The 13,487-nt window shown below is 39.6% G+C and overlaps 3 protein-coding genes across 3 annotated transcripts; 2 read left to right on the top strand and 1 right to left on the bottom strand.

Moving 5' to 3' along the window:
• Positions 1 to 6,924: 6,924 nt before the first annotated feature.
• FOXG_22271 (uncharacterized protein) lies at positions 6,925 to 7,137 on the top strand (the record flags this gene model as incomplete). Its single annotated transcript, XM_018402672.1, has 1 exon — positions 6,925 to 7,137. The coding sequence occupies one exon, from the start codon at positions 6,925 to 6,927 to the stop codon at positions 7,135 to 7,137; it is 213 nt and encodes a 70-aa protein (XP_018256580.1).
• A 2,357-nt stretch (positions 7,138 to 9,494) lies between these two features.
• On the top strand, positions 9,495 to 10,298 carry FOXG_15937 (uncharacterized protein; the record flags this gene model as incomplete). Its single annotated transcript, XM_018396036.1, has 3 exons — positions 9,495 to 9,537; positions 9,762 to 10,175; positions 10,228 to 10,298. The coding sequence occupies 3 exons, from the start codon at positions 9,495 to 9,497 to the stop codon at positions 10,296 to 10,298; spliced, it is 528 nt and encodes a 175-aa protein (XP_018256579.1).
• Positions 10,299 to 11,115: 817 nt separating this feature from the next.
• Positions 11,116 to 12,307, bottom strand: FOXG_15936 (uncharacterized protein). Its single transcript, XM_018396035.1, has 2 exons — positions 11,728 to 12,307; positions 11,116 to 11,661 (listed from the first exon to the last, which is right to left on the bottom strand). Exons 1-2 carry the CDS (start codon positions 12,226 to 12,228, stop codon positions 11,350 to 11,352), a joined length of 813 nt encoding a protein of 270 aa, XP_018256578.1. The 5' UTR covers positions 12,229 to 12,307; the 3' UTR covers positions 11,116 to 11,349.
• Positions 12,308 to 13,487: the final 1,180 nt, after the last annotated feature.

Below are 13,487 nucleotides of genomic sequence, written 5' to 3'. Positions count from 1 at the left end.
TAATGGAGTACGTCACTTATTACTTATTAGCGTATTAGTGGAGGAAAATGTGGAGGACCCTAGTGACCTAAGAGCCTGGATCCCCGATATGCTGCAGACCTATTATAGCATTAAAGATACGTTCTGTACCTATTAAGTGCGCTGGAGCCTAACTCTGCCATCTTAAAGACTCTTTATGTAAAAGAGTGGAGTAGCTTATCTAATGAGATGCAAACCGTTGCTTATTATATTGATATTTCTAGAGTATAAACCTGTATTTTAGTCGGTAGTAATTCTCGGTTAAGGCTATTAATTAGTATTATCTTGTTTTTTTCTCTTTTTACCTGATACTTTGGGCTTCTAAAGGGTTTTAGAGATATATTATAACTAAATATTTTTCTTAATAGATATTACTAAGTAATAATATAGTATTAATTATTAATCTTAATATTAGGGATAAGTTTTTAAACTATTTAAGGCTAATTCTTTATTATAGATTAAAATAAAAATAACTAGGCATTCCTTAACTGTTCTTATTTATCTACTAAGGTAATATCTATAAGTCTTATGCCTATATAATTAACTGCGTGACTCTCCTACTATGGAGTGCTGTTGCTTTTAATAATGCTGAAAATTTGCAATAAATAGGATATATCTAAAAATAAGACATATGGTTACTTGGCGCTTATAAGGCCTTACCTGCAAGCCTGCCTATGCGTTGGTTCTATAGTGCTTAATTTCTATGGCCGGCGGCGTCCTTGGGTTAGCTGCTGCAATAATAAGCTTTCCTTCTTTAATGTTAACTATGATTTCCTAATAGCTTAAGGCAGCGCTGTGGGTATTAAGCGAATAGTTTGCTCTGATTAGCTGGTTCCTATATCGTATCCCTGGTTACTAGTGAAAACGGTTTCTAAAAGCAAGAATAATATAAGTTATTTGGCTGTGTAGTATACCAGCCAGTTAGTGGAGGTGTAGGGTAAGTCTGGAGAGCCTGGGGCTGGCTTAGCGTAGGGAGTAAGCAGCATTAATATAGGTTAAATAGAAGTAGTTATTTGCTAGGATGTGGTTCTCTGTGTCTAGACGGCATTGCTCTAGTCTAAATATGGTTATTTATATGCAATATCTAAAGTAAGCTGGTAGAGAAACTTAATGCATAAAGATTAGGCCACCGAGTTATATAAGACCTTAGTAACACATTAGAATAACCAGAAATAGGGACCCTTTCCCTCTTTAGTTGTAAAGTATAGAATAATATTTATATATTTCTGACCCTTGTAGTCTATAAGCTCCTATTTTTGAATAGGTATGGCCTATACTTTATATGCGGAGCCTGTTACAGGAGTAGTCTGATTGGTTATTTCCGAGTTATGCCGAGACTACGAAAATTAGTGCCTATCTGTCTTATGCTATTATCTATAGGCATCCTGGTTTATAACGATGCGTTAGCTAGACAAAATATGATATACCTATCGCCATTTCTACAGGTCTGATATATATTCTCGGTTCTCGACTTAAGATATTAATTTTTTAAAGTGCAGATCTCATTAAAGCTAGTCTTAACCCTAGTTGGCCAAAATTGCAACAGATCGGCTAAGAATATAAAGGACATTACTTATCTACTATTACTATGCAGGTGGCTTTATAAGTTTAGGAGAGAAGAGAAATATAATTTCATAAAGACAGAACAAAAAGAAATAAGATATTTAAGACTGCTGGCTCTGCCTGCTATTACTTTTAGTCGACTTTCTGCCTCTTTATATATAATAAGTATAATACAATCATTAGCAAAAGAGCCCACAAAACCCAAGCGAAAGAGTAAGTTTTATCTTCTTTTTATTTGTTTTTCAGCCTGATGCTATGGATCTCCGATAGATTGTATTTACAGAAATCAAGCGAAGGGAAGCAGGATAGTTTATTATTATCATACTAATATAGTATTGGTTAGCAACCAGAAGGGTTTCTTCCCTTACTCCTGAACAGCTCGCTCGCAAGAGAGCCAACGATCGAGAGGCCAGAGGGCGATACACATCCGCACAAGAGCATATAGAGCGACTAGAACGCGAGCTAGCGGAGCTGAAGAGCAACCAAAGCCGTGATCAGACCATCCAAGATTTATTACGCCGTAATACGGCTATAAAGATAGAATTGGTTCGACTCAAAGAGGTCATGGACGCGCCAAGGGCCTCGTTATCTTCCTATGAACCAGGCACAACTGCAGGATAACTTTTATTTCCTGACAAGTTCTTATCATTAACAATAACAGCAACAGTTTACTATGGCAACCTCAGAACTGGTAGCGATGCCATTCCTAGCACTCGCAGAGCATCATTCTCGTTATCGACGAATGGACTGGTAGAAATATGTGAGCTTGTCCATAGATCCGTATACATCTTGCGCCGGTCCTGGAATACATTAAACCGCCTATAAGCGATTCCGGGATTTCCGCTAGAAGCGTCAACATTCTGTAAGCTATCATTTCCACATGCTGATGTTCGAAGATGGTAAAATAAGACCCCTGGTCCTAAGTTAGGTTAAAGGTAGAATTAATATAAGAGAGTAAGCCATCTAAAGCGTCTGTCAAAGAAAGATGGTATATTAATGTCACCAGATTTCAGCTTATTAAGGTTTATGAGATAAGAGCAACAGCTTAACGTATGCACTAAAGGGTGTTATTGCATATTAATACTCGAAAGAAAACTTATGTAAACGGTAAGGTGCCTTAGCGCCTAAGGACTAATAGTATCCGGATAAATTAAGATAATAGCAACTGCAGAATAACATTCTCTAATTAAGTATAAAATCCCTAGCATGGCCTAAGCTTTTAAGGCCAAAATATCACCACTCTAAATAACTTACAGAATTTTATAAACACCACTAGCCTTATATATTAACTGCCGCTAATTATCATAAGCCTTCTGAATGCTTCCCTAGCTGTTATAAAAGTTATTTCTTTGCCTTTTACTGCCTTTATTCTTACCGCGGCCTGCAGCATGGCTACTGCAGCTACTCAGCCTTATCCTTAGGGCCTTAAAAAGGCCTCTGATATTCCTCCTGGGTATCTTGCCACAACTAGAAAACTCCAGACCTTTATCTTGCCTAAGGAAGTCTCTGGCAGTAAAGAAGATAAGAAGCTTAGAAAAGCTATTGTTAATGCCTGGAAGAAAGATAGGATCTTGCAGATTGCTATAAAGCCAGAGCAGCAGGGCTTATATAAGGCTGCTAACCTTACCAGTAAGCGCTTTTTCAGCAAGCCGTATATGCAAAAGGCTGCCTATATTAATAGTTAGACTTACTCTAGATATATTGCCAGTGGTAAAGAGTTAACTGATAGTATTGCCGATTATAGTGAGATCTTTACTGTTACTAAGGATCTTAAACTTAATAAGCCTAGGGTGGTTGCGAAGTGGCCTTGCCATAGATGCTGCCCTTGGCCGGACTATGAGATAAAGAACCCTATGGAGCGCTATATAAATAGCCTTGGTAAAAATGGCGAGATTCTCCTTAAACTTACTGAGCTGGGCCTTGGTGTGCCTGAGGGGTCTCTTACCGATTACACTAAAGATGGCTGGCATTATATAAGAATCCTTCGGTAAGTCCTAAATGACTATTATGCATCTTGGCTCTATCACCCTCTGATGCAAGTTCTACAGCTTTCCGGCCATCAACAAGACCAATGAAAAGGGTACCATGCAGTACCTACCTACCGGTAATACCCACCTACCGGTAATACCCACCAACCGGTAAGCAAAAAAAATATTTCCTTATACAAAATGCCTAGTTTTATTTATACAGTACTTTATTAAAAGAAAAGATATTTTCATAAGAGCATGCCTGTTATCTTAATTATTGCATGGAATTAAATATTATAACATTGCTTCTTCAGTGATGCATGCGGCATAGTTGCATAGCACTAATGTGAAATGTCTTAAAATGGCCCCCTTATCAACCAGCCTCCCTGAAGCTTTATTTAGAATTTTCTCTTTCCTATCTTTCCTTCATCGCCTCTAACATGCCTTAATTATCTTATATGGAGGAGGAAATTATCCAGGCTATGCTGGATGTCATAGATAATGGCCTCTCCCAGAACCAGGCTGCCCAGAAGAATGGCGTGCCTCAAACCACTCTCTCTGACAGGTTAAGAGGCCTACCGTCAAGATCCGAGATCACCTAACCTGCTCAGCTTTTATCTACATCGCAGGAGACCAGATTAGTCACCTGGATACTTCGATAAGAGGCCTTAGGCTATGCTCCTTCCTACAATTAAGTTCGCGCCACCGTCGCTGCCCTCTTAAGACAGCAAGGCCAGGAAAGGCATATCAGTATATACTGGCTAGCCAGGTTCATTAAACGCCATCCTAATATCGAGACGAAGGTAGGAAAACGCCAGGAAGCTGTAAGGTTTAATTCTTTTACCCTAATGGCTGTTAATTAGTACTTTAATATCCAGGAGAGCAAATATAGTTAGATTAAGCCTAAGAATATAGTTAATATTAATAAGGGCAGTATTATAGCTAGATTTAGTAAGTACTAACTATTTCTAATATAAGACTTACTAATAAATTATAAATCTAGGTTTAGATTCCTTGGTAATTAGCAGTAGTAACCCCAGGAGGAAGGCCTTCCTTAAAGGCTTATAGTCCTGCACTTAGACTAGTTTTATTAAAGCCATTACTGCAAATAGCCGTCTTCTAAAGCCAGGAATTATCTTTAAGGGCAAAGAACTTTAGAAGCAGTGGTTTATTAATAAGTTTAATAAGATTACTAACTAGTATTATATTATATCTAATAACAGCTAGATAGATAACTATATTATAGTTAATTAGCTTAAAGAGGTTTATCTGCCCTAAACCTAGCTAGCAGATAAGTCTAATATAAGGCTTATTATATTAGATGGCTATAAAAGCCATATATCTATAGGTGTTTACCTGTTCTTAATTAGAAATACTGCTAACTGAAATTCCAGGATAAGTAGATAGCCATGTGTTTTTTAAATAACATATATTGCTGTTACCTGCCTGCATATTGCTCTTATGGCCTATAGCCACTGGATAATAGTGTTTTTAATGCATCTAAGGCTATATATCGAAAAGAACTCCAAAAACTGATAAGCCTGACCGATTCTGCGCCTATAGATAAGGCCAACTTCATCAAGGCTTATGCCAAAGCCAGGGAAGTAGGTATAACAAAGAAAAACATCCTTTCAGGCTAGAAAGTAACTAGAAACTGGCTAATCTTATAACAGAAAGCGCTTATATATCCTAAGATTCAGCCAAATAAGAAGGAAACAACGCCTAGATTAGATAGCCACAGAGATAGGTAAGTCAACTCTAATAATACGCCAAAGACCAGCTATTACATCAGAGACCTAGGGAAGAATAAGAGCCCCTCTACCAGAAGGCGGTATTCTATAATATTAAAAGGGTTTAAAGCCTAAGAGTCTAAGATCACCTCTTTAAGCACTAGAATAGCTAGCCTAGAGGAGGAAGTTAGCCGGTTAAGCAGAGGCAAGAAGAGAAAGGCAATACTAAATCCTAATAAGAAATTTATCTCGCTGGCAGAGGCTCTAGCAGCTGGTAATACTATTTTAGAGCCAAATAAAGTAATTAAAGGGGCGGATATTATTAAGGATGTAATTAAGGTAGGAGGGATAGAAAAGGATAAGAGGTTAAATTCAGGGAAGGAAGAATTAGGTATTATATATACCTGCATAGGGCATAAGGTTAAAAGACCTAGAAAATATTAAAATAGATTTAATTTTAATCTAATTTCTAGAGATAAACTTATTTTTACTATTTTTATTAAGTTTTTCCTATAAGGTTTAAAAAAGTGTATTATATATAGGGGAATCTTTTTTTCGCTGACCGGTAGGTGGGTATGACCGGCAGGTGGGTACTGCATGGTATACATTGGCACCTTGGGTAGAACGAGTGCAGACTATAGTGGATGATGGGGACAATTCGGTAATGACACAAGCAAATCTAGGATGGGCGGTACGGGCTGCAGTGAGCAGTTCGGCGCGGAATGGGGTAGTTGGAGTCGGCGGGGTCATCGAGATCCCTGCCTCGGTGCGAGGAGGACCGAAGCTTGAGCACTTTTCCTTCACGCTCGGCATAAGGACGGAGCAGAACCCATTTTCCGGATAACTAGCAGCGATGGCTTATGCGTTAAGACACTTACCCGACCTTGAGTATCGAAGCGTGGCACTATTGGCGAGCAACAAAGCCGCCGTGCTTATGGTCCGAAACCCTCGCCAGCAGTCTAGTTAAGAGTATATTAAATGCATATATAATCCCATCAATATATTAAGGGTCAAAGGAAACATGGTGGCTGTTATATAGATGCCCACCAGTGCTAAATACAGGCTCCTGAAAATGGCTAAGAAAAGAGGCGCGAAGTGCGAGCCAAGACGGTGCCGTCCCGGCTTGGAAGTTTCCCCGAATGCGATCGACGACCCTGAATATAGCCTGATCGAGTCAGCGTGTAAGCAAACGGCTACCAGACAATGTTGGGAAATTTTCAAAGAAGGTTAATGCTGCACTCCTGGGCAAGCATACTTGATTCCTCTATGATGGCTTGTTGCAGAGAGAAGCCAGCGTGCTATTACAGCTTAGGATAGGCATGGCCAGATTAAAATTTATAGTTCCAATGGTTCCTTGTGTCCGATGTGAAAAGATGTATACATCATGAGTGAGACTTACCTTACGCGTGGGGACTCTTTCGATGTATGAAATAGATAGCATATAGGACTAAGATGCTGCAGTGCACCGAGACATTGAGAGGGAACCTCTCGTTCTACCTAGGAGGAAAGTCACCATCGGATAACGCCAAGTAGACGCCAAATATGCAGGCAGTCTACGCAACTATACGATTTCTAATAGCCACAGGACGACTTGATCGCACTGGATTGCCTATCAATTCCTTGTTGGTTTTGGTTTGGGCCTTGGAATGCAGACTTCTGGCCTTGCTGTCCAAGCAACACTCCCCAAGGAGGATATCCCCATCGGAATCTCGATCACCTTCTTCGCACAGCAACTCGGTGAGGCCATTTTCGGCTCCGTTGGGCAGACTGTGCTTAACGGGCTTCTCGCGAAACATTTATCAGATATACCCAACCTCACGCCCAAGAAAATTGTCGATGCAGGCGCTTTATGGGCTTGAGGATGCGAATTTCAAATTAATAGTGTAAAACCAAGGTTTAGTATGGGCTTTAGGAAAATGCGGACACAAATTAAGCAATGTGTAGTATAGCATGGACTTGGGGAAACGAGGACGAAAAGCAGGCGTTGTATATAAGCATTAGGGACTAGTGCCCTTTCGGTCAGAACAGGCCGCCGGGCGTAATAAATTGTATTATATTATATTATATAAAAACTCCGTTGGCTAAGCAGCTTAACACACTCTGCCATTCTCTCCCGATTAAAGGTATCGCCAAAAAGATAGCACCCACCCAAGCTAACGCTGTTTTCATTTGGCAATAGTTTATTGACCTCGGCCGCTCTAACTCCAAGAAAAGTAAGCGATAAAGATGCCCTTACTGCCAAAAGGATTTTACAGTAACCTCTGTTAGAAGGCCGAAAGAGCATCTTACTGTATATAAGAAATAGCAAGCTAAGCAGTAATAAGAGTATTAAGCTTAAGATAATACTAGCTATCTTCCCTTATATTTAGAAGCTATATAAAAGAAGATAACTAAGGTTAGAATTTAATATATCTTGCAGAATAAGAGTTATAGTTATACCTATAATGCCGCTGCTATTATAATTGCTGGCGGTTGGCCCTTTAGCCTCTTTAAGAGCTGCCGCTGGTGTTATTTCTTTACTTGCATTAAGCCTGGCTAAAAGCCTCCTAGCTATACTACTATTATAAGAATTCTTCCTGACTTTTATTAAGAACTCTATAATAAGGTTTTTAAATATATTACTAGCTTAAAATAGTTTAATATTATATTTAATACTTCTAATTATATATCAGGTTATAGAATTATTAATATCTTAGTATAGCTATTAAATGGCCTAGCCTTCTACTAGAAAACATTTAATATAGGAGATAAATAGTATAGCAGAGAACTAGGTAAAGCTAATATAAGGAGAAATATAGTAACTATGCAGCGGTAATCTCTCTAGAATTAATTCTATCTATATAAATACTAAAAACATAATACACTCTATATATAACTTACTAAGGAGATTCCTAGAGCTTTTATATATTAACTTCTCTTTATGTAATTCTTATAGCCTTTAGCTTCTAATTAAAGATATCCTTCTTCTTCTATTCTTTAAGGATCTTTATAGTAATATTAGCACCCTTCTTAAGTTCTTCTTATAGTTTAAATTATAATTATAAAGATTAAGAATATCCTAATATATAAGGTAAAATAAAGTAACTTACATACTAATTAGAAGGTACTAGTAAATTATTAGCTATAATTAAGAAATTAATATATTAACTTACTTATTTTAAATAGTATAATTATATACTAGGGTTCTTAATATAATTCTTTCTTCTCCCTCCTCTGTTCTTAAGTCCCTGCTAGAGACTGGTCTATTTGAAATAACATATAGGATAAGCTGCAATCTTAAGATTGCCCTGTTCTGCCTAAAGCAGTTTGAATTATTAAAGATAACAGCTTCTGGCTAAAACTAGAGGCTATAATTACTATGCTAAAACCTGTAAACAAATTTTAATATGCTTTTAAGGCTAATAGAGTAGGAATTATATATATTATAAATTACTAGCTGCAAATTAAAAGCAAATAGTTTGAGATAGGAGAGGCTAATTAGTTTCTTAATATTCTATAGGATAATATTAATACTATATTTAAAGCCTGGCTTAATAAGTAAATATATAATATATATTAGATTGCTAATGCCCTCTGGCCTAATATAATAGGTCTAAATTTAAAACTACTGCCTAGTATCTTTATATATATATAAGAGTATTTATAGAAATAGCTAAAAATAATAATAAATATTACTATGCCCTTTCTAAATTTATATACTTTTAAATATATATAGGCGGCCTAAATAGCTTATTTAATAAGTATAGTGCTATATATAATAATAGCTTTAAGCCAGTAATAGCATAGTAATGCCTCCTTAACCAGGGCTTAATTCTAGCTAGAATAGCCTTAAAGGTAATAAATATACTTATAAACTCTATGCCCTTAAAACAAAGTTTCTCTGCTATTAGTTTTATATATATAAAAGCTTAAAATCACCTTATACCTATATATACTAATATGCAGGCCTTTATTTTTATAAATAACTATATATTAGATCGCCTTAAGGATTAGTAGTATACCTATAAAAAGCGCTAGGCAGGTCTTAAGGAGAAGGGCTAGCTAGAACTTAAAGATTTATATTTTAAGTTATTTATAAATATATAGGGCAAGAAGGTCTAGATAAATAGTATAATAGCCTCTACTAGTAGAGATTTTAAGTAGGAAGGTATATTATAGTTAATAGGTAATATATTAGAGGTTAGCACTGAGGTAGAATTAGAGGTTTAAGGCCAAAATGGCAGAAGACGAGGACTATAAGAAGCCTACCAAGTTACCTAGTATTACCTAAAAAGGAAGGGGGAAATTTATATGGTATATATTTGTATATATAATAAAGTTATATATATATATAGCAGCTAAAATATAGTACATATATACGTACGTGTATAAGAAATTGCATCACTACAATTATGGAGGGGGCAACTTCTTTATACCTGCCGGTAAGTACTCCTGCTGGTGAAATAGAAAAGGTGGTGTCGGCATCAAACTGATTATTCGCCAGGCACGTTAGACACGGATGTGGAAGTCGTCGGCAAAGGGTCAACCAAGTACACGTTCTATGGGGCTTGCACAGAGTTTACTCCCTGCGTCGGTAGCCAGATAAAGGATTGGGAACAGGTCGCGCACCCACCATTCCAAGAAGAAATCACTAAGGATTTCAATGTCGGGCAATACACGGAGTCTTCCGACGTTCTTTTCTCGATTGCTGACACATGGCACACCTGCGAACAGTTTTCCATTTATGCCGATGGCCAGGAGCTTGGAAGGACACACGGGCCGTTGACTCTACAGGGCGAGGAGAAGTTCAACCCACGCCACATCTTTGGCTCCAATCTCAAGGCTGGCACTGGTGCTGGCGCGCCTTACATATCCATTACTCATGGAGGCTTCTTTGGAACCTTCCGTGTCAAGCAAGGTACTCGACTGCGTTTAATACTTCTACAGGAACAATGCTGACACCCGCTCAGGCACCCAAAAAATTACCATTAAAGCGTTGAACTTGGTGGAGAAGGATGTCGGCCGGTGGTACTCATACTAGGGCTGGCGCCTCGATAAGCCATGCTCGGCCTGATTTAGGTGATGAGATTTCAAATCAGATGTATGGACACAATATCGAACTGAGCGGGTGATAATTTACGAAAAGAAAGTCTCAATCAGTTCTGCGGCCACTATAAAATACTCCTTCCAGGTGAGGAGTACCCAAATTTTGACCATCCGCTCGGCTACTCAACGCCATCAATATATCACCTCCAGCCTCAAACCTTTGGTTTCTCAAGGCACTTTGCGCAATCCCAGATGGGGTTGCCTCCCTCGTACCATCCAATAAAAACCTCGACAGGCTTTTCGCTAAGATATTATTATATACCTTAGGTAATTATAAAAGAAGTTTTAGAATATAAAAAGATCTATATAATATATAATACTTAGGTAAGGCATAAGTAGTTGCGGGAGCGCTGCCTACGAAGCCAGGTTTGGCAGCATCCCGATCGGGCAGGGTAGGGGGGGGATCCCAGCAGCCCGCCCATCTAATACCAGTAGGATGCCGGCCTGGTAAATCCATGCAAACTGGCAGCCGACGCCGTTTAACGTCTATTATGCAAGCCCCAATACTCTCAGCTAGGTCTATAACGTCGCGACTTGGTTGTTTCTGGGTTCATGGGGGCATATCTACGATTCTGAGTGGAATATTCTGAGCGTTTGAGCTTCGCTGTACTATGTCTGTGGTTGTTCACGCTGCAATAACTATGGGGGGCACCTATAAAATGAAGCACGGACCGCGGCGATTTTTCCGCAAAAGAACTTCCTTGCAGGTGAATGAATCTTGTCGGTTGAAAAACTCCCGAGCCATGAGGGATGCGGCTAAGTGACCCCGGAACTGCATTTTAAGACTGAGTTGATCGCAAACGTAACACCAACGATATGGCACAGCTCAAAAGTAAATGAAGCCGTGGCTAGGCTGCCTAAGAGCTATTACACTGTAATAAGACGATTAAAAAAGAGCTACTATAACTCAAGGAGATTATAAGGGTGCTAATAACTTTGCAATAGGGCAGCATCTCGCAATGCTCCCTGGCAAGCCTTTCAAGACCTCACTCCTCCCTCTTCCTTTTTCTCGCATCAGCAATATCTGTGCCTTTATTTCCTCCCGCCTTCGCAAACAGATCCTCAAGTTTCTGCTGCCCTTTTTCCTGCTTGACGACTTTTATCTTCTCGCTGGCTAGCACCGGTGGCAACCCTTCAACACGCCGTCTAGCATCTTCAAGAAGTTCAATCTCGCGGTCTCGCTGGCCCTTGACCGTATTGGTTGACCACGAATTGGAGGTGGCTGCCTTGTGTGCGAGCTTGTACTTGGATCCAGTGAGGTTCGTCTCATATGTGTTCGCGTCAATCTTCTTGACATACTATATGCAGAGAAAAGAATAAGCACGATGCCGATTTTTTCATGCTCAAGGGTATTAATAGCTCACCTGGTGTGCGACAATCAGCCAGTGGTACTCGGTTCCTACAGGTGCGCCACTCCCTTTGGGAGCCGCTCTCGCCCTCCTTTTGTTTGCCTTATAGTCAATCTTCCACAAATCCGGCTCTTCCTTCACCTCGTGCCACACGCCTTGATCATAGTTCCAAGTGTGGGATCCACCAACGGCCATGCCAGAATAGATCTGGCCATTGAACGACTTGAGCGCATCGTATCCTCCACCCGCTGTGTACGCCCGGTCAGATGGGCCGAGCGGGAGTGTCCTGTCACCCCCTGTGTTTACCTCTTCGTCGAGGAGGGCAGGATCAGCAGACACCGTGCTGTTAACCGCGTTTGCGTTGTTTCCATTGCTGATAGTTATGTTCTGGGACTCCTGATCTTGGTTGGATATTTGAGAAGACAGATCAGTACGATGCTTGGAAGGAGAATTTGGTGCGTGCGAAGACGAGATGGCAGACGATGTTGACTTTTTTGAACGTTTAGGTGGAGCCATGATCGCTTTTTTCTTCCCTATAAGGGGCTGTTCAAGAGAACTGTAGTCTGATATTATGGCTATAGAGTTTATAAGTACCTTGAGAGTTGCTACATGTAATCTATGATGTCATCTAAGGGAGGAAGTAGTAATGATTAGTTACGTCACTAACTTAGCCTTATTATCCCTTTGACTGTCATAAGCCTCCACTTCCATACCTAGCAGCGGGGTTAGCCAATAAAAATGCATTAAATCAAAGGTACATTTATCCCCACCTAACTTTAGTTATGCCAAAGGTCCCAGCAATTGCCAAGTCTACATAAAGCTATATTACATTCTTAACACCCATCTCTTTAAGTGTCATAAGCCTACACTTCCGTACCAAGCCCCACATAACCCCCGCTTTGGCGGAGGTACATTAAGTGACTTGGAGGGCCAGAGGAATCAACCCCGCCCATTTCATCATACATTTCTTCAAGGGTATGCACCACTCAATTCAATCAACTAAATGGCTCAGTAGCGGTAAGTTGATCTGGTTAACTACTCTCTCCAGTGGCGTTAATCAATTATCCGTCAAATTGAGTTAAATAGACACTGGTTAAAGTCGTTAATCTCCAAGCCGAGCTATTTCACTCCTACTCCCCTATCCCCTTTTCTTTATATCCTACCTCTACCTAGGATCCTTCTTCCGCCCTATTATCACTACCATTCTCGGTAGGAAGTAGTAATACATCCAGGTCATTAATCACCCCAGCCCGTAACCACAATCGCAACACTTAATATATTCCTATAATATCCGTATCTAACCGATTTTATAGTAGCATCACCATCCGCCCTGCCGCCGCAAACATCCTCTCGTGAAAGACAAGGATACCGACGTTTGCGCTTATGCCAGTATGATATTAGATCTCTAACATCGTTATCTCCATCCTCCTATAACGACTGCCATAATTCGAGCTCGTTTATATCTTTATTAATATCATCAGATAAAGTCGCTTCCTCTTTTACCAAACCGTATCCAAGAACTAGCTGTATATACTTATAGTACGCTTAAAAAGGGTTATAGTACTTTCGCTGCCGCTTAGCAACCAGTTCGTCATCCACAGGACTCCAGACCACCTGCAGGTAACAATAGTTCGATTCCCACACTTCTCAGACCATCTGCTTCGCCTTCATCACCCATTTCGTATTATCCTTCCACTCATTCTCGAAATACCCCCACCGGAAAGCCAGGTGCAGCGCTAAGGCCGTATAATAGATTAGTATCTTATCTAGCCTGC

Source organism: Fusarium oxysporum, chromosome 2 (assembly GCF_000149955.1).
Source record: "Fusarium oxysporum f. sp. lycopersici 4287 chromosome 2, whole genome shotgun sequence".
Lineage (NCBI taxonomy): Eukaryota > Fungi > Ascomycota > Sordariomycetes > Hypocreales > Nectriaceae > Fusarium > Fusarium oxysporum.
This window is presented reverse-complemented; position numbering and strand designations above follow the sequence as displayed.

Bases quoted from the DNA above. Each gene is read 5' to 3' on its own strand.
- FOXG_15936 (XM_018396035.1), bottom strand. From the start codon at position 12,228: ATGGCTCCACCTAAACGTTCAAAAAAGTCAACATCGTCTGCCATCTCG. The intron at 11,662-11,727 runs GTGAGCTATTAA...CTCTGCATATAG, and splicing joins GGCTGATTGTCGCACACCAG to TATGTCAAGAAGATTGACGC.